Raw genomic sequence first — 19,467 nt, 5'->3', positions numbered from 1 at the left:
ATCACATGGACGGAACAGTGAGCACCGTGCCTGTTGTGGGCTCCCCAGAAGGCTGAGGCAGTCGGCGCTGCTTCACATTGATGGAGAGTCTGTCCAGTTCAGAGTCGAGGCTCTGTGAGTCTCACAAACCCGCCTCTCCATTAGTCCCGCCAGGCCATCCAGGAGGAGGCGCTGGAATGATTAATGAGCAGGACAGCAAGATACATGCTGTTGGGAGCAACACCTGTCCTGCACCAACCACTGAAAACTTCAATGAATGAGACAAAGTGGAGTCTCTGCCAGGGAGCACTTCGGTAGGTGAGGTGCTCAGCTCCTCTCAGGGAGTCAGGGCACTGGCTGGCATTCCCCAACTCTGGGCCTTTCTAGATCCTCAGTTGCTGGGCCTAAAATACTCCCCTTGACCCTGAGAGCTGGGGAGAAGGCTGTGCATGTCGACAGCTGTGGGGACCCTCTTCTCAGGGCAGTGGTGAGAAGGAGGGTTGTAGGAGATGTTGCCAAGAACCTACCAGTGTTTGCAACAAAAGCACAAACTCCTGGCAAGAAGTTGGGGGACTTTCTTGATCACAAGTGGTATCTCCTTAGCACTTTAATTACAGAGGATTAGTAGGAAGTGGAGTGCTGGGCTCAAGGAATAATGACACAAAGAAATGAAGCAGAGAAACCCAATTTCCTTCCTTTAAGGGTGAAAAAAATATATATCCATTTATTTAAATGAATTGCAAAGAAGAGAATGGAGGGTGGCATTTACCTCAGCCCAGAATTCAGTGAGTTTTTAAAGAGCTGTGGATCTCCTTGGTCAGACCAGCGGCTGAGATCTGCAGCTTGTCTGGGAAAATTGAACCACAGGCCTGGAACTTCATTAAGATTCAGAAGCCTTCCCCCTGAACAAATGACTCACCGATCCAGTCCCTTCTCTCCTGCTTCTCCTTGTGGGCCCTTGCCTGGCTTAGCTCATATTTTACATTCAGCACCTCTAGTTACCCAGAGATTGCATGTGAAATTGTGAAATGGAAAAGCAGTCGGCCATGTGACTCCATCAGTTCTGCCTGGGGTTGCATCATCCCTGACTTGTAGCACTCAGGGGCTGGGCTAGGAGGTTGTCTGACAGAAAGCCCAGAGGCCCCAGGCACCTACCCAAAGTTGCAATTTGAATACATGCTCTTAGCACACCTGCTGTGTAAGTGGGGCAAATCTACAGACATGAGTGGAACTGAAAGAAGATTGGAGACATTCACAGTGAACAAGAAAATTGCCAGAATGAAATGTAGACAGATGTGATGGTTATTGTCATATATGCAGTGACTGTGTATGAGACTAGATGGTGTTTTACTTATGGGAGCCTTGTAAGTCCCAGCACTTCATATCCAGCTCCATCTGCAGTGATTCCCCCATGGCATCCTGTTTGAGTCCAGGGCAAAGTGTTCTAAAACCTTATCATTCACACTGTGATTGGAAAATGCTAGAATATCGTGATTCAGAGAGAGGCAAGTTCAGGCAGGAGGAGGAGGGGAGGCAGAAGATGGGGGAGGAGGAGGGGGAGAAGAGGAAGGAGGGGGAGAAACAGGAATCAAGAGGCCCCTACTCTGTGCTCAGTACTTCACATGTCAATTCATTCTCACAACAATCCCATGAGATAGGCATTGTTCCTAATATACAGATGAGAAAACTGAGGCTCTGAGAAGTTTGACTGTGTATGGAAGGCAGTAGTTGGCATAATGGAAAATGTATGGGTTGGATACTTTTCGGGGTTTTGGAGTCAGACAGAGGTGGGATCAGAGCCCAGCTGTACCACCCACAAGTTCTGTAACATCTGTTTTCTCATCTATAAAATCTGGACGGTCCACCTATGCACAGGCTTATTGAGAGGGTTAAGTAAGATACCATTGGTAATAGCACAGCCTTAGCATACCATAGACCCTCAGCAAAAGACAGGTACCATTACTTGACCTCCCAGTGAGTTGGTTCTTCCCATCACGTAGCAAAGCATTGGAGCTTCAGCATCAGTCCTTCCAATGAATCTTCAGGGTTGATTACCTTTAGGATTGACTGGTTTGATCTCCTTGCTGTCCAAGGGATGCTCAAGAGTCTTCTCCAGCACTACAGTTTGAAAGCACTCAATCTTCAGTGCTCAGGTGACTCATTGGAAAAGACCCGGATGCTGGGAAAGACTGAAGGCAAAAGGAGAAGAGGGTGGCAGAGGATGAGAGGGTTAGGTTGCATCACTGACTCAATGAACATGAATCTGAGCAAACTCTGGGACATCGTGGAGAACAGAGGAGCCTGGCTTGCTGCAGTCCATGGGGTTGCAAAGAGTCAGCTTAATGACTGAACAACAAGAGCAGCAAAATATGACCTCAGTGGGAGAACAGAGATTTGGCTGTGAGAGGTCAGCTTCATCCCAACCTTGCCCTCTTCCACTATGACCAGCCTCTGTATCCGCACTAGAGTACTATTCTTAAGAGATAACAACAAGCCAGCCAGGACAGGATGCAGGACATCCAATGAGTCCAGTGCCCTAAGAGTTCTTGACGTTTCAGCTTTGCCCTCTGCAGATGAGTTCCTGTGCCTCAGCAGACAGGCTGAGATAAGCAGGAGGATGACCTCACTCGTTAGGCACAGTGGAGAGTATTCTCTGAGCATTTCTGTGTGCTTGAAATCTTTGATGTAAAATTTTACAGTCTTTTTCCCCAAAATTGATGATTGAGATTTCATCAGGCCTGAACATTGATTAGATGAAGAGGGCATGATGTAGAGAGGAGTTCAAAAATAACCCTATGTGGGACTTCCCTGGTGATCCAGTGGTTAAGACTCTGAGCTTCCAATTGCAACAAAGCTAATGTGTGTATGTGGGGTGGGGGGTGGCGTGGGTTTGATCCCTGGTCGGGGAATGAAGATCCCACATTCCACACAGCACGGCCAATTAAATAAATATATAAATTTAAATAATAAAAGTAACCCTGTTTATAACATCAGAATTTGCCTCCTTGTATTAAAAAAGTCCCCTGCCTTTGTGTCTGTCTGCCCTGCTGGTCTTTGCAAAGAGACCGTATTATGGTCTTTGCAGCCCCAGTGCCTGGCGCCTAGGTTAGGTGCTTACAGATTTGGACTGAACTAGCTCCACGGTAACAAGAGCTGGTAAGGGAGCAAATGCTGCCATTTTCTCAGGACTTGAGCCTCCAGAACTGTGCGTGAGGCTTCAGCTCGACTCCTACTCAACTCAGAGAGTCCAGGGCAAGCAGTCCATTCCCACAAGTGCCCTGCTCAGCCCTGGGATGGGGCTGGGCTGGATTGAGCACTAGAAATGTCCACATTCGATGACTTAAGAGGCAGGTCTTTAACCTGTTTCCCGCAGAGATGTGCTTTCATCCCCTGAAATGACCATTTCTATGCACTCACTTAATAGGATCCCAAATAACATGTTTCAAACAAATCTTGTATCACTTTTGCCCCTTGGAACACATTTCAAATGCTGGTCATTAAAAACAAGCCATTTTCCCAGGCCTCTAATGATGACACTAATAACTGTGGGTTTTTGTCTCTAAGAGTCCTGATGTGCAAGAGGCAAGGAGTAAATTACGGAGCTAACTTTTATGTCCAGGGTTTATTGATCTGCGAGCTTCAAGAGAACTACGCTAGCCCCCAAAGCATGGCAGTCCAGATTACCTTTTCATCTAAGTAATTGGGCCACCTGGGTACAGTTAACTTTCTATTTATATTAATAGGAAGACAAAGAGCGTGATGTGCCAGTTCTGTAATAAAGTAACAGACCTATCAAAATATTCTACCTGGTAATTATAAATAAGTCAGTTTTCCCATGACCTGCTGAGGATTATGTTGCTAATTCATTGTGCATTTTATCGTAATTTGTCATGAGATGATTCCACACTGCCATATACACTTGTGTCTCCAAAGGACATAAAAGTGCTCCGTCATAAAGTATCCAAGTGTCTTGCTGCTGCTGCTGCTGCTGCTGCTAAGTCCCTTCAGTCGTGTCTGACTCTGTGCGACCCCATACACGGCAGCCCACCTTAATGCCTGTCATTTCCTGCCTTTGTTTCTTAACAGGTGAAAGTCATGCTTCGCATCTGTTCCACGCTGGCTCGCGATACCTCAGAATCCAGCTCTTTCTTAAAGGTGGACCCGCGGAAGAAGCAGATCACCTTGTATGACCCCCTGGCGTGTGGAGGTCTAAATGCCTTCCAAAAGAGAGGGAACCAAGTTCCTCCCAAGATGTTTGCCTTCGATGCGGTTTTTCCACAGGATGCTTCTCAGGTGGGTAGTTTCAAGAATTTGTAATTCACTAGGACCCAAGAGCTGCCTTCCAGAACAGTCTGTTGGGTCAGTTCCACTGTCCACATAGCAACGTTTGCAAGGCAGTTTGAGTTCCATTGACTAGTTCAGTCCTTTTGAATGGTTGGTGTCACACCTTGGGCAGGCTGTGCCAGGATTTCAGCAGAACATACTCTTGGAGAGAAGGAAGAGTGAGCCAATCGGTGGATGGCAAACAGGAGCAGGAAGGCAGCAGGCCAAATTGGAAGCTTCAGGAACAGCTGCATCAAGGTGCTGGCAACTGGTCCACTGGGACCCCACTTCTGCCTGGACATCTGCAGTGGACCACCAGGGACGTGTCTCTGCCTGGGCTTCTGGGTGTGAACCTATAAGAAGAGAAAAGGTGTTTCAAGGAGCTGGGTTAGAATTAGGCAGGGTTCTCCAGCTCCATCAGAGAAGGCAATGGCACCCCACTCCAGTACTCTTGCCTGGAAAATCCCATGGATGGAGGAGCCTGGTAGTCTGCAGTCCATGGGGTCACAGAGAGTTGGACACAACTGCGTGACTTCACTTTCACTTTTCACTTTCATGCATTGGAGAAGGAAATGGCAACACACTCCAGTGTTCTTGCCTGGAGAATCCCAGGGACAGGGGAGCCTGGTGGGCTGCCATCTCTGGGGTCGCACAGAGTTGGACACGACTGAAGCGACTTAGCAGTAGCAGCTCCAGCTCCATAGAGGGTAGTCCTAGTGAGGACCTGGAGTGTTAGGCAGAAAAATTGAGGCTGTCATGTAGTCCTGTGGCCTGGGTCAGGCTAGGGATAGCTCTTGCTGCTTTACAAACTGCTCTAAACCTAGTGGATTAAAACAGGAATCATTTATTATCACTCATGAGTCTGTGGGTCAGCTGAGCATTCCTCTACACCCAGCTTGGCACACCTGTGCATCAGTGATCAGCTCTGGTTTGGGTCAGGACCTCCATTGATCTTAGCTGGATGCTATCACATGTTTGAGGGTTGGCCAGCTGTAGGCTGGTCCAGAGTGGCATTGGCCAGCTCACTTGGTCTGTCTTCCACGTTATCTCTTATCAACCTGCAGGCTATCTTGGGCTTGCTGTCATGGCAGTGACAGGATCCAAGCTTGCAGGCCTCTTGTGGTCTTAAGCTCAGAACTGACACATCGTCCCTTTTGCTGAATTTGATTGGTCAAAATTTGAGGGGTGGGAAGAGGCTCTGCCTCTTGATTGGAGGAGTTGCAGAGTCACATTGCAAGGGGAAAACACATGGGGCGGGGGGAGAATTGTGGCCATTTTTGTTGTTCTGTTATGAGTGTAATTTGGAGGCTTCTTGGGGGCCCAGGATGCCAAGATTCCTTAACCAAAGCTCCTGGAACCCATCCCAGTAGGAACAGATGTCTACTAGAAGATCCACTTACACCATCTGGTGCAATTCATCTGCCATGAATTGGTGCACTAGATCGTGTAGCAGACATCTGTAACCCAGGTTATAGGTGTACAGTGGCCTACTTTGCCTGCATTTTGGCATCAGACGCCTGCATCTTCCTGATAAATTTCCAGTACTTCCCAAGATTTATACAAAACAACGTACAATCAGATAACTAATAGCCTAGAGCAGAACCTGCAGACAGGGTGCTGATGGCTGCCATTTGCAGCTCCTGTTAATTTCCTCCACGTGGCATCTGAGTGTAGGAAGTGGTGATAGTCACATGGGCGCCTATATTACACCATAGGCACTTAGCACATATTATAGGCTCCATTCATTAACAAGCCGAGCATGTGGCTTCCCCAAAGAGTTTTACCATGAAAAGATGAAGTACTTTATGAATAAGTTCTATAGTTTCTCTCTTCATTACATTTTTTGTGTGTTGTACCACCCAATGGGCTCACTAATCTAAACCTGATATTGGGTCTAATAAATGACCTACAAATAATTTAATTAAGCTAAAACTTTTCAAAAGCAAAACTCCCTAAGTCATAAGAATTCCAAAGCAAACCCTAAATTAAGTGTGGCCTATTAATGAGTTTTAGATTTATTCTGGAAAAGGGAGCCACCTTTATTGCTAGTCTTTGCTTACATTTCACACTTGGTTCCAGGGCTCATGTGCTCACTCTGTCAGTTGCACTCACTTCAGAGTGCTTTGATTTTGCTACAATTCTAATATAGTAAATGACAGTTCTATAAATTAGTAAATTTGCAGTTTTCAAGAAGTTTCATGTACATTAACCCACTTGGACTCTTCTTGGAATCCAGTGGTATTGGAAAGGGAGTTATTGCTATTTTCACATTACAGACAAGGAAACTGAGACTCAAAAATTCAGTCTCTCATTCATAGACCCTTTGCTGGGTGGACATCCGTCCTGGATTCTTCCTAGGAAACAATTTGTGTCCTGCTCAGTATGGTGTTGTATCTTTGTCCTCCCGCCATTTTATCCACTGTTTACTAGCAATGTGTCCTTGGGCAAGTCACTTCACCTCTCTGGGCCTCAGCGTGCTCAACCATAAAATGAAAACAAGATCAAAATATGCCTCATGCGGTTGCTGTGATTCACTGCGTGGATACATATGAGGTGCTTAGAGCAGAGCCTGGATGTAGTGAGTGTCCGATAAATGCTATTTTTACTATTCTGTTGTCATTGTTAATAGTGATATCAGGCTGCTGGCATGGCCAGCCTCAGCCCCTTTGAGGGAACACGCTTTGAGCCTCCCAAACGGGAAAGTAGGGACATGTGCCGAAGGGGCCTCTGCTCTCAGGCCCTGTGGTTGTCCTGTGAAGCAGCAGCCACCACAGTGGCCCAAAGCAGTCATGAGCTTCGCTTTCACTGGGTCTCTAAGGACATCAGATTCCTGAAGCTAAGCAGTGATTAGAACAGCCCTTGCTCCTCCTTATAAGCTACCCTCAGTACCGTCAAGTGGGCTTGGCAGTCATCAGCTGCCCATTGCTGGGGCAGACCTCTGCTGGGTCCAGCTTTTGGGAGGTGTCTTAGTCCATTTGCACCCTCTTAATGAAACAGCACAAACTGGGTGTCTTACAGGCAAGAGAAATTTATTTCTTACAGTTCTGAAGGTTGGAAGTCCAAGATCAAGGAGCTGGCAGTTTCAGTGTGTGGTGAGGGGTGCTTCTTGATTCATAGACAGCTGTCTTCTCCATACATCCTTACATTGTGGGATGAGCAGGAGAGTTCTCTGGGGCCTCTTTTGTAAGGGCGCTAATCTCATCCACGAGGGTTCCACCCTCATGACTTATCACCTCCCAAAGGCTCCACCTCCAAATACCATCACATTGAACATTCAACATATGAACTTGGGTGGAGGAAGGGGAACACAAACATTCTGTCATCACCAGGAAGGGTGGGCGGGAGAACTGAGGCCTGCCTATGGGGAGCCCAGCCCTGCCCATGGAGTCTGCTTGGGAAGGCTCCTGCCCCTCAGTTCAAGGGGAAAGACAGCAAAGGGCCTCCAGGGACCACAGTTAGCTCCTAACAAACACCAGATGGACATGTTGCTGAGCATTCTCTTCTCAGTGAACACTGAGCAGGAATTCTGCACCTGCCCACCCACCTGCCCACCCACCCTGTGCCCTGTGAGGCCGCTCCTGTATCTCTCTGACCTCGGGCCTTTGGACAGGGGAGTCAGGGATGTGTGTGGATTTGGCTCACATTCAAGCATCTTTCTCTTTGCTGACCTTGAACCTAATATGGTTTTTTTATGTATGGCTCTAGATGGGCTCTCAACCTCCTAGATCCCATCTCACTTCATATCCAAGGAAGGCAGGATTCATTTGCTGATAACTTCTCCCGGTCCTGCAGAGGCACGTTAGCAAATTCCATCAAGTTTCCACTGCCTCCATCTCAGGGTTTGGCACTGGGCTCTCGTTGCTTAGGCTCTGGGGGTGAGACAGAGCCTGTGGTCCCCACCGCAGCCTTGTCCAGCTACCGCCTTCGTTGAGTGGGAGCCCCCAGTAGAGCTGCCGAGCTGACCACCAGAACAGCTGACAATTGTTGGGAGTGTGGTTTTTCTGTTTCAGTTCAGGGGAGAAAATTGATTTTTGAACACTTAGGTTCATTGTGTTGCTGCAACCTGGAGTTGAATAACTGCATTCATTGCCGAGGCTGCAGTTCTCAGATTCCCACTAGGAGGCACATTGCTCCGATGCCCGTGGAGCTATCAGTCTGCACGTCCTCCGACTGCTTCAGATCCGCCACGATGCTGAGGCAGAAAAGAAGGTGCAGCACATGGCGAGTGATTTGCCCTCTCGCTGCCGTGAAAGCCTTGGATGCTAACCAGAGGGACTTCCCAGATCCCCAAATCCATTCATAAAATATACTTTCTTATCATTTGCAGAGCGCCGTATTACTGGGTGTTGATGGGGAAATACCAAAAGTCACCAAGAGCCTGACCTCTGTCCAAAGATTTAATAGTCACATTGGAGATGAGACATATAACAGGCTGAAGAAAACCCATTGTAATGTACTGACCGATGGTGATTAATTGTGTATATGTTGAGTGTATCTATAGAGAAAGAAAGAAAAAGCTGGGTTTGAAAAGGGAAGGTTGGAGATGGAGAAAGAGGAGGGAGTTAGGAAGACAAAGCAGACATCCATCATTAACCTCCCGCTTATATTAGAACTATAATGTATCTCAAGGTTACTTTTTCCTGAAATGGCACATCACCTTTTACTCTCTAATAAAGCCTAATCTATTTCATAAACTCGTGTGTGTGTGTGTGTGTGTGTGTGTGTGTGTGTGTGTGTGAAAGGATCTAGTTAGCAGAGGGTGAATGGAAAATTTAAATATTTGTACAAGGAGGCCAGAATGGCAAATCAGAGAAGGGTGTGAGGTCCGTGAAGGCACCCTGGATTCCTATTCCAGCCTGTTCCTGCCTCGCCTGCAGAGACAGCAACTGAAATGTACGATTAGCAGAAGGGTGGATTGCATGTAATGAGTGTAACGCTCAGGCTTGCAAGGGACTGGGAAGTATTAAGGGTTCTGAGGACCTCCAGGGCTCCCTTAGAGCCGAGCCATCTGAAAATGCCAAGGCTTTGTGACCCTGAGCCCCAGGAAAGCAGGCACGAGTTTCCATTGTTAATGGTCCACTCACAGCTTGTGTCTCCTCTTGTGTGTGCCAGGCTGAAGTGTGTGCTGGAACTGTGGCAGAAGTGATCCAGTCTGTGGTCAACGGGGCAGATGGCTGTGTGTTCTGTTTCGGCCACGCCAAGCTGGGTCAGTGAGAACTTCGCTTCTTCATGCTGCTTGCTGGACTCCCCATTACTTCATCCTTTCTTCTGTACTGTCCTCAGATGAAGGGGAAGGTGTTTTCCTGCAGTGCTGAACTGAATAATCATGAATAACCGTTTCTGCTTCTGAAATGTAGATGTTTACCCTAAGTGGATTCCTAGTCATCTAGTAAAGCCTTAAAGTCTAGAAGATGAACAAAGAGTAATGGGGTTGTTCCCACTTGGTCTGGGTCAGGGTCATGCCCAGAAAGCCAGCAGGAAAATTACATTTCCTGAGCAGGGGTTTTTGGGGAGCAGAGAGGGCCCCCCTTTCCTCTCGGATTCTACATAAAGCCAGAGGAGCAGCCACTGGAGCAGCAAGCAAAGCCCAGACCCCATTAGCCCCTGTCTGGGGGGATCAGTCTGGCAGCACCCCAACTTCCCACCACCCAGTGGTCGGGAACCCACCTGAGCTGAAGCACCTGGGAAAGGAGGCCTCCACACAGCTCTGTGAGGGCCTGATGACCGAATCCCCCTGAAGCGCCTTCTTAATCCTGACCTATGGCCATCTGCTCACCAGGTCTTACCTGGCATGCTTAATAAGTTAGTAATTTGGGGTGTCCCAAAAAATGGCCCTGGGCAGAGCTCTCAGCAGCAACTTTGCTATGATGGAGCCAGTTCTAGGCCAGGATAGAAAGCCCATTTCATCTCACTACCACTTCTTGATCTCTGATCAAAGCAGTGATCCAGATTTTAAAGGGAATTTGCTCATGCTATAAAAGTATACACAGCATTTAACTTGAGAAAGGATACAAAGTGTAAGCATGTGGTGTGAACCTGTGGGGTGTGATAAAAAGACCCGTAACAGTGATGAAACACCTCTAGCCTTTGCACCGTGAGGAAAACAGTGCGGAAACTGGACAGCTTGTGATATTGTGGGATCTTCCTCGAGGTCAGTTGTGATTTAACCTTGACGTCAGTCTGGGTTCTCACATTCTTTATTATAGCCCTTCCATCAGTAGTACTTGGAAATGTCTTCTTTGTCGTTGCTGTCAAATTTTGTTTTGTTGTTGAACATTTTTCACCTTTTCGTTTCCTTTCTTCCCATTCCCCACTCCCCAGGCCTTCCTCCTGAATCCTTGGCATCTATTCTTGAGACTGCAGAATGATGTCCAGACACTCAAGCTACTATTCTTTCTTCCCTCACCCTCCCAGGAAAGTCCTACACCATGATTGGCAAAGATGACTCCATGCAAAACCTGGGCATCATCCCCTGTGCCATCTCTTGGCTCTTCAAGCTGATCAATGAACGGAAAGAGAAGACTGGAGCACGTTTCTCGGTGCGGATCTCAGCTGTGGAGGTGTGGGGTAAAGAAGAGAACCTTCGGGACCTGCTGTCGGAGGTGGCCACGGGCAGCCTGCAGGACGGCCAGTCCCCAGGCGTGTACCTGTGTGAGGACCCCATCTGTGGCACGCAGGTGATTGCTTCCAGGGGCTTGGTCAGTTCCGGGTGGCTCATCCCTACCTCAGCGGCTGGGGCACTTCACCTCGTGACTCACTCAACATGTAAACTGGGAAGGCTTGCAAGTGTTTACTTTAAAGTGGACTGGAACTTTATGGCCTGCAGCTGCAGGGCCAGCTGCTCGCCCAACCTAAATATTTGTACCTTGAATCTAATTGACAATGAGCAGGAGCCACAATTGTTGTAGCAATCGGGGGAAATTGAATTCACTTTTCTTTACGCCCCTTTTAAAAAAAAAAAAAAAAAGAGTACAATCTTTCTTTTGTTTAACAACAAGCCGAAATATTTACTGCTTTGCACAAATAGCTCCAGCCATTACTGGGACTGTTTATGGCTCTATAAACTGTGTTTCTGGCACTGGTTTACAGCCGGATTAGTGGTGCTGTAGGAAAAACTAATAACCACTTTCTAATTAGAACCATGATATAATTGCTAAGCCAAGAGAAGTTCCAGTTGGCCTCTTCAGGATGTCTTGCCTGTTGAAAGTGTTTCTACCTCGCTGTTTGATGGTAGATGCAGGAATGACCTGGGAGGTCCCTGGTTCACACCCAGAATAATCACCTCTTTCAGTCTCTAGCAGTAGGCTTTAGTTTCTAGTTTTTTCAGATGCCTCCATTTTAGATGTGTTCATTTTGATAAGTAGAATACCTGTCTCATCAAGTGGGATTATTTTCTCACTTGATTACCTCCATTACCCCATCTACTCATACCTGTCCATGTTCTTGCCCTGCTTAAAGCATCTCAGATCGTCCTTCTTCCATTGTGCATCCTCGTGATTCACAGCCTTACGTGGCCTTCCAGGATCGCCTGTTCCCACTTCCCTCCTTGCCACTCTTCTTAAATTACATTTAGATCACCTCAGAAAGCAGTGACTCTCAAACTTTAATGTGTATAAGAAGCCCTGAGGATCTTGTTAAAAATGCAGATTCTGGTTCCGAAGGCCTGGGATTGGGCCCCTGATCATGCATTTCTAACAAGCTTCCCAGTGACTGACCGCACTCTCAGGAGCAAGACTCTAAGCATCCACCATCCTCCTTCTTACCCTGGGCCTTTGCAAATTCCATTCCCTGTGCATGAAACAGTGCCTGCTCCTCTCCTCTAGCTCTTCATCTGGCTAACTCCTTATTTGGGTGTATTGGCTAGATGTCACTTCTTCCAGGAAGCCCTCTTGGATGTTTCTGCCGACTGTCACTTGTGATAGCCTGGTTAGTTCTCAGCAATGCCCAAGGTCTGTACCATGTCTGACTAAAATTGGCTTTTCATAGTTTTAATGATGCATCAGATATTATTTGTATATGAAACCTAAATAGAATGCAAGCTAAGTGGTCATACAAACCTTAATGCAGTGGTTCTCAAACTTCAGTCTTCATCAGAGTTGTCTGGAAGATTTGTTAAAACACAGACTGCTGGGCTCCACCTCTAGAATTTCTGATTCAGTAGGCCTGGGATAGAGCCCTGAAATATGCATTTGTAACAAGTTCCTATGTCATACTGATGTTGCTGGTCTGGGGACTGCACTTTGAGAACCACCAGTTGGAAGCATAAGACGTGCTCAGACCTCGTCTACACAGCACCTGTGATGGAGTTGGCGTGACCCTACCCACTGTTCCCACTCTAAGCACCACCTAGACATTCAACTATGCCATAACCTCCATTCACTTTGATAACATCAATAATGGAGTTCCACAGAGGTGAAAGCTCTGATTAACTGAAACCGAAGAAGAGGACAAGACCCATGTCCTCTTTACCTTCTTGCTGAAGAATATTAAACATTGTTTGGGTTATTTTTCTGCCATAATAAATATAAAACAATGAGCACAAGAAAATCTGTCTTTGAAGTTTGAGGATTGTGGTGGCCTTAAGTTCTAAATATCAACTCTCCCAGTTCAGAATTATGGGTGCAGTTAGAGTCAGAATCAGTTCAATTCAGTTCAGTCGCTCAGTCGTGTCTGACTCTTTTTGACCCCGTGGACTATATCACGCCAGGCTTCCCTGTTCTTCACTATCTCCTGGAGCTTGCTCAAACTCATGTTCATTGAGTCAGTGATGCCATCCAACCATCTCATCCTCTGTTGTCCCCTCCTCCTCGTGCCTTCAATCTTTCCCAGCATCAGGGACTTTTCTAATGAGTCAGTTCTTCACATCAGGTGGCCAAGGTATTGGGCTTCAGCTTCAGCATCAGTCCTTCCAATGAATATTCAGGACTGATTTCTTTAGGATTGACTGGTTGGATCTCCTTGCAGTCCAAGGGACTCTCAAGAGTCTTCCCCAACACCATGGTTGAAAAGCACCAATTCTTCAACACTCAGCTTTCTTTGTGGTCCAACTCTCACAACCATACATGACTACTGGAAAAAACATAGCTTTGACTCTATGGACCTTTGTCAGCAAAACTGTCAAAATTTTTACTGACCCTAAGGCTCGTACTGCAAATCATTTCCTTGAACAAATCAGAAATATTAGTTTCCTTTTCTTCCCCTCCCCTGATAAAGAAATGCAGGTCAAATGCTGATAATATTGCTCTGAGTCAGGTTTACTGTCAACATAATTGCCAAGGCATCTCATAGGATTTAGATACATTCCCCCTGATGCTTCTTTAATCAATTAATGAGTATGCCTTGAACATAATTTAGAAACTAAAGATAAAGTAGATATCCCTTTAGATGAGACAAATGATATAGATGAGACATTCAAGTATCTTGGGGTTGGTTTTTTTTTTTTTTTTCATGTCTTTTACATTTACTTCTTTAGAACTATTCTAGTAAATGTGGCCTAAAATTGACTTTAATTAAATAGCTGGGAAAATTGAGAGTTGAGTTAAAGCCAAGTAAGTTTTTTCACTTCTTTGAGATACAGTACCCTGGATTACCTGCTTCTATACAGTCTAATCTTTGACCTCAAGATGCAGTCACATCCCACATGGTCCCTTAGGTACATGGATTGCCCAGGATGTTGGGTTTTCTGAGCTCTGCAGAGGTCAGGGTGGGACACCTGCTCCCACTGAACACTGAGATAAAACCATTTGCTTTTCACATCTGCCACTTACAGATTCTGGGCTTCCCTGGTGGCCCAGCAGTAAAGAATCCACTGCCAATACAGGAGATTCAGGTTCAATCCTTGGGTCAGGAAGATCCCCTGGAGGAGGAAATGGCAACCCACTCCAATATTCTTGCCTGGAAAATCCCAAGGACAGAGGAGCCTGGTGGGCTACAGTCCATGGGGTCACAGAAGGGCAGACACGACTTAGCAACCAAACAACAAGAACAACTTACAGATTCTACTTCCGTTGTAAAATGGGTAAAAATATTCTTCTCCAATAAGCATGCTTAGGGTTAATTTTCAGATATGAATAAATTAAGCTGAGAATTTGCACATGGGCATGGGCCCTGGTTCCAGAAGGACATCCGCCTTGGAGAGTGGGGAAAGGACAGCCAGCCTGAGTGGCAGGCGAGCCCTCTTGCCTGCAGCATCAACCCTTCCCTTATGTCTTGCAGCTGCAGAACCAGAGCGAGCTGCGGGCACCCACCGCGGAGAAGGCTGCCTTCTTCCTGGATGCGGCCATTGCCTCCCGGCGGGGCAATCAGCAAGACTGTGACGAGGATGATCTTCGCAACTCACACATGCTCTTCACGCTGCACATCTACCAGTACCGCATGGAGAAGAGCGGCAAGGGGGGAAGTAAGTCCGCCTCGACCCCCGCTCCTCCTTGCCCTCCCTGGGAAGAAGGCTCTCCTCCAGGGCAGCCTCGGACCCTTTAAAACATAGCACAATCTAAGCCCTTCCCTGGTGGTCCAGTGGTTAAGACTCTGCACTTCCAGTGCAGGGAGCATGGGATTGATCCCTGGTGGGAGAACCAAGATTTCACATGCCTTGGGGCTCGGCCAAAAAGAAGATATCAAGTAAATGAATTTTTTAAAAGAAATGTAGTACAATCTCACCAGTCTGGGCTGACCTTTGCTTTTGAACATCCAAGAGAAAAGGGCTCGCTTGATAAAGATAATTTACACATGTAATTGTCATGGGAACGTAACAGAACAAACTTTAGCAAAGAAAAACAACCGCTTCATAGTATATTTTTGTTCATAAACCATAAAAGTGCTCATCATGAAAGACCAATGTGTCTTATCAAAGCACCCTGGCCATGTTACTAATCATTAGCTTGAATCCACTCTATGAACCCAGAAGAAACAAAATCATGTTTTTAAAATAGACTGTGAATCAGACTTTTGAATAGCTAACCAGATCTTGGCTGCCTCCCTCCCTCAGGTAATGCCCAGCGGTGACATTTCTCTGTGAACACCTATGCCTGGGATGTGCTCTGTGAGCAAGCTGCCCTGCCAGGAACCCAACTCAGTACTTACAGGGTCCCCTCTTGACTGTTTTCAAAGCCAGCACTGCATCACTCCAATCTTTGTCTGCCAAGTAGTATATACTCCATGCTCAGAAGTTGAGTGCCAGCACTCAGCTGAGTGTCTTAGGTGGGACCCTGGGCTGTGGGCAAAGTCGTCCATTAACCTCACTGGGCTTTTCTAAAGCAAGTGTGGCCCCCAACACTTGGCTGGCCAAGTAGCAGCAGCTCTCTGTCCACTTCTACAGGGCTTTTCAAAACCTAGGCAGTTGGCCCCCAGCACTCTCCGACTGGATGCCAGAAAGACAAACAAAAGCCCTGAGTTAGGAGCCTAACCCTGGTGTCTGAAGTTGTGGAGCTAATTGACTATAATGGGAGGCAACCAACTAACCAAATTCCACAGAACCTGGAATTAAGACATGCAGCCTCAGCCTGTGGGTGGGCCCCCCAGTTTGGGCTCCTTGTTGCCCAAAGAGTTGGAAACTGGTTCTCCTGGAGGCAGCTGTGGGGGGCTTCCATGCCCCCTTTCCGCTTAAGGGAAGTGGAAGCTCCCTCCTCCCCCCATCTCAATGCCTTTGTTTGTCCAGTCTTCTGTTATTGTTCCTATTCCTTAATTGTTGTTGTTTAGTTCAGGTTTATGAGGTATAATTTAAATTTAGTAAAAATTACCCTCTTTCTATATTGTTAAATAAATGTTTGCAAATCTGTTCAGTCATGTAACCACCACCACCACTATCAAGATAAAGAACAAAGCCATGGGTACAGAAAAGTCCCTCTCGCCCTAGCCCTCAGGCCCCTCTCCAGCCCATGACAACCACTGATCAGATTCTTGTCCTTATAGTCTTGCCTTCCTCCAGAATATCTCCTAAATGGAATCATGTGGTCCGTGTGTGGCCCTTTTGTGTCTGGCTTCTTTCATTTAATATAATGCGTTGGAGGGGCTCACCAGATAGCTCAGCAGTAAGGAATCCGCCTGCCAATGCAGGAGACGCAAAAGATGGGGGTCGATCCCTGGGTTTGGAAGATCCCCCGGAGAAGGAAATGGCAACCCACTCCAGTATTTGTGCCTGGAGAATTTCATGGACAGAGGAGCCTGGTGGGCTACAGCACATGGGGCTGCAAAGGAGTCAGAAAAGACTGAGTGACTAAGCATGCTGCAGTGCATTTGAGATACATCCTTGTAGCCGCATGGATCAGTCATTCACTTTTCTTGCTGCCTGCTCCTTTAGTTTTAACTGGGCCCAGAGATGTGCCCCGCCCTTCTCCCCTATTATGGGATTGTGTAGTCCCGGGACTAAAATCTTGCTAGATACCGTTGCTGGGGTCAGAATTCCACTAATCCAGGCTTGGACCCACAGCCTTGACTACTTATACTGGCTGCTGCCCAGGAATCCAGAGGTACTGGCCCTCACTTGCACCCGAGGAGATATGTCATCTGTCAGCTGATCAGATCACTCTGACAACCAGTGACGGTGATACAGGTCTGGCTGGGGATGAGCAAAACCTTTTGAATGCGAGTCTTTCAGGGGAGATTGATTTTCAGTGGAGGGCTCACATTATGTGTAGCATTTCCATTTAGAATAACTTGCTAGTAGAGAAGGAGACAAGGAATTAGGATAGGGATGAAATGATCCAGACCTTTAAATTCTCTAACAGAGCTTTATCCACAGTTCTCCTAACAATCTGAGAGCTGGCTTTAGATCCTGCCCTCACTGATTTTTCTGGGTTCTATCTTAGCAGCATGAATGTGGGGAGTCTGAAAAAAAATATTTATTTTATTCTTTTAAGCAGCCGGTAATCATTGTAATCAAAGCTTACAGTGGATTCTTGTACTGTCAGCAAAGGGTGACTTACTGAAGATCTGAATCTGGAGCCAAATAGCTTCCACATGTTTCTGAGCCGAAAAGCTCTGGAGGAAGGATAGTCTCCTCCTTCTAGGTTTCAAACCAAGTTAAAGCAACTTTGTTGTCAGTTTTTCACTTCCTTTCATGGGTCTGCTCTCAATCTGGAATCTGAAAGTAGGGAGGAATCTTGAAAACAAAGAAACGGTTGATTAAATTATTTCAACTCTAAGAACTTAGCTTTCAACTTCCAAAAAATGTAGGCTAGGAGAAGGAACAGGGAAGGCAATGGCAACCCACTCCAGTACTCTTGCCTGGAAAATCCCATGGATGGAGGAGCCTGGTGGGCTGCCGTCTATGGGGTCACACACAGTCGGACATGACTGAAGCGACTTAGCAGCAGCAACAGCAGGACACTCCTTAAACCCCACCATCCACCCAAGTCAGCCCTTCACCAATCCTGGGCACTTATTAAATATTTAACATCAAATTCATTTTCTTTCTATTTGTAAAGTGTGGAAGTGAATGGCTTTTAAATAATAAATTCAGGTTTAAAGAAAAGGCAGATACCATTAATGGCTTCCAGAACCTCGATAGTTACTTTCTAACATGGCTGTGGATGAGAACAAAGACAGTGCAGGCCTCAAGGCTGATGATGGGGTGAGCCCTGAAGGATCTGAGGGCGTCACCTGCCTGCCACAGCACCTGGCTTCCTGTGAGGAAGAGAATTTAGGCCAGAAGGCACATAGCCTCCTAGCCTGCGGCTTGCTTGACCTCAGTGAATTTATATCTGTTTAAAGTATAATGAGATTTGGAGCGTTGTTTAAAATGGAAATTTTGTTTACTTATATATAAGTAATAATCCCTTTGGACCTGGGAGCCAGAACTCAATTAAGGAAAAGTTTATTAATTTGTCACCCTACAGGGAAGCAGAGCAAAGCAAACTGCTGGTAACGGGCCATTAGACGTGAAGATGATGGATCCAAAGAGTTCAAATTAGTTGTCTGCTGTAAGAACTAAACACACCATGTGTGTATAGGCACCTGGATCTTATACACATATATGCATTTTATAAACACACACATACGCACATGAGTGGACCGACGAAAATGTTTTCAACATGTCCAATCAAGATAGAAAAGAACATTCTGTGTTGATATATCTCTGCTTTGCAGATAGCACTGGGTTAAGCTTAAAATATTTCCTGGTTTAAACGTTGTTGGAGAATTAGTGAGGCTGATTCTTCACCCAGCACAGAGCCTTCCCCCGCTTTGCTAAGCTACCTCTGTAAAGGCTTGAGATTCCCCTTGGAAACGGCACTATTGAGGAAGAGACCCTAAAACCATAGCAGTCAGGAGTTGCTCCCCATAAAGATGAGTGAATTAGGAGTTCAAAGCCAGATGGTACTGGTGATACTTGAGTGGAATAAGTTCACCGTATAGATTTTTACAAGTCCTACTGATTAAGATGATCTTTAAAAGCATTATTTTGATGAGTAATCTCAGTTTGCAAGCAACTTCTACCCAGGGTTAAGAATGACACTAGGTCTCTGATTTGTTCATTCACTTTATGCCTCCAGGGGAAGAAGTGTGGAGGCTGAGTGGAGGCTGGGCTGGCTGTGTGTGCAATTGTGTACAGCACACAGGCCTCCATCTGTGTGTGTGCACATGAACCAGTGGACAAGGACACGGACACTCCCTGCCTGCACTCATCTGCTTACAAGTCTCATCAGACTATTCCCTTAATCTTGGTTTCCTTTTGACCACCAGCCGCTCTTTCCTGTGTGTCTTGGAATGGCTTGAATCAGCTGATGTTCTATCCAGGGCTATGCAGTCCATAGGACTCTAGAGATCTGTTATTTGGGTGTTGAGTGTGGGAAAAAGGGATCTGGGAAATGTTGCTTTTAAAAGAGGCAGACCTGGGCCTCTGCTGTCCACCATTGCAAAGCCCTGTGAAGCAAGGATGGCCACACATGAGGGCCACTGCAGGCTCTCACATTCTCCTTGGTCAACAGCGAAATGACAGTTCCGTGTTTTGAGATTTTATAATATGATTTTTTTAAATTTATTTTTATTTTTAAACTTTACATAATTGTATTAGTTTTGCCAAATATCAAAATGAATCTGCCACAGGTAATCTTGGGCCAGGAGACAATTTTCCAAACTCTGCAGTCTGGGATTCCTACAGTGATGCCTCTTGGCCTCCCCACCACGTCCTCCAGGGCAGCTGTTTCCAATCTTCTCTTGGAGCCTGAG

The 19,467-nt window shown here is 46.4% G+C and overlaps 1 protein-coding gene across 1 annotated transcript in view; it reads left to right on the top strand.

The window, feature by feature from the left end:
- KIF26B (kinesin family member 26B) overlaps nucleotides 1-19,467 on the top strand; it is a 382,899-nt gene that overhangs the window by 280,987 nt on the left and 82,445 nt on the right. Inside the window, exons 6-9 of the mRNA XM_010852942.1 lie at nucleotides 4,066-4,272; nucleotides 9,415-9,508; nucleotides 10,717-10,979; nucleotides 14,518-14,701. Of these exons, the coding sequence (XP_010851244.1) occupies nucleotides 4,066-4,272; nucleotides 9,415-9,508; nucleotides 10,717-10,979; nucleotides 14,518-14,701 (748 nt within the window). The remainder of the gene's footprint in view (nucleotides 1-4,065; nucleotides 4,273-9,414; nucleotides 9,509-10,716; nucleotides 10,980-14,517; nucleotides 14,702-19,467) is intronic.

This window comes from Bison bison, unplaced genomic scaffold (assembly GCF_000754665.1).
Source record: "Bison bison bison isolate TAMUID 2011002044 unplaced genomic scaffold, Bison_UMD1.0 scf7180017864317, whole genome shotgun sequence".
Lineage (NCBI taxonomy): Eukaryota > Metazoa > Chordata > Mammalia > Artiodactyla > Bovidae > Bison > Bison bison.
The sequence above is the reverse complement of the archived record's forward strand: the minus strand, read 5'-3'. Positions and strand labels throughout refer to the sequence as shown.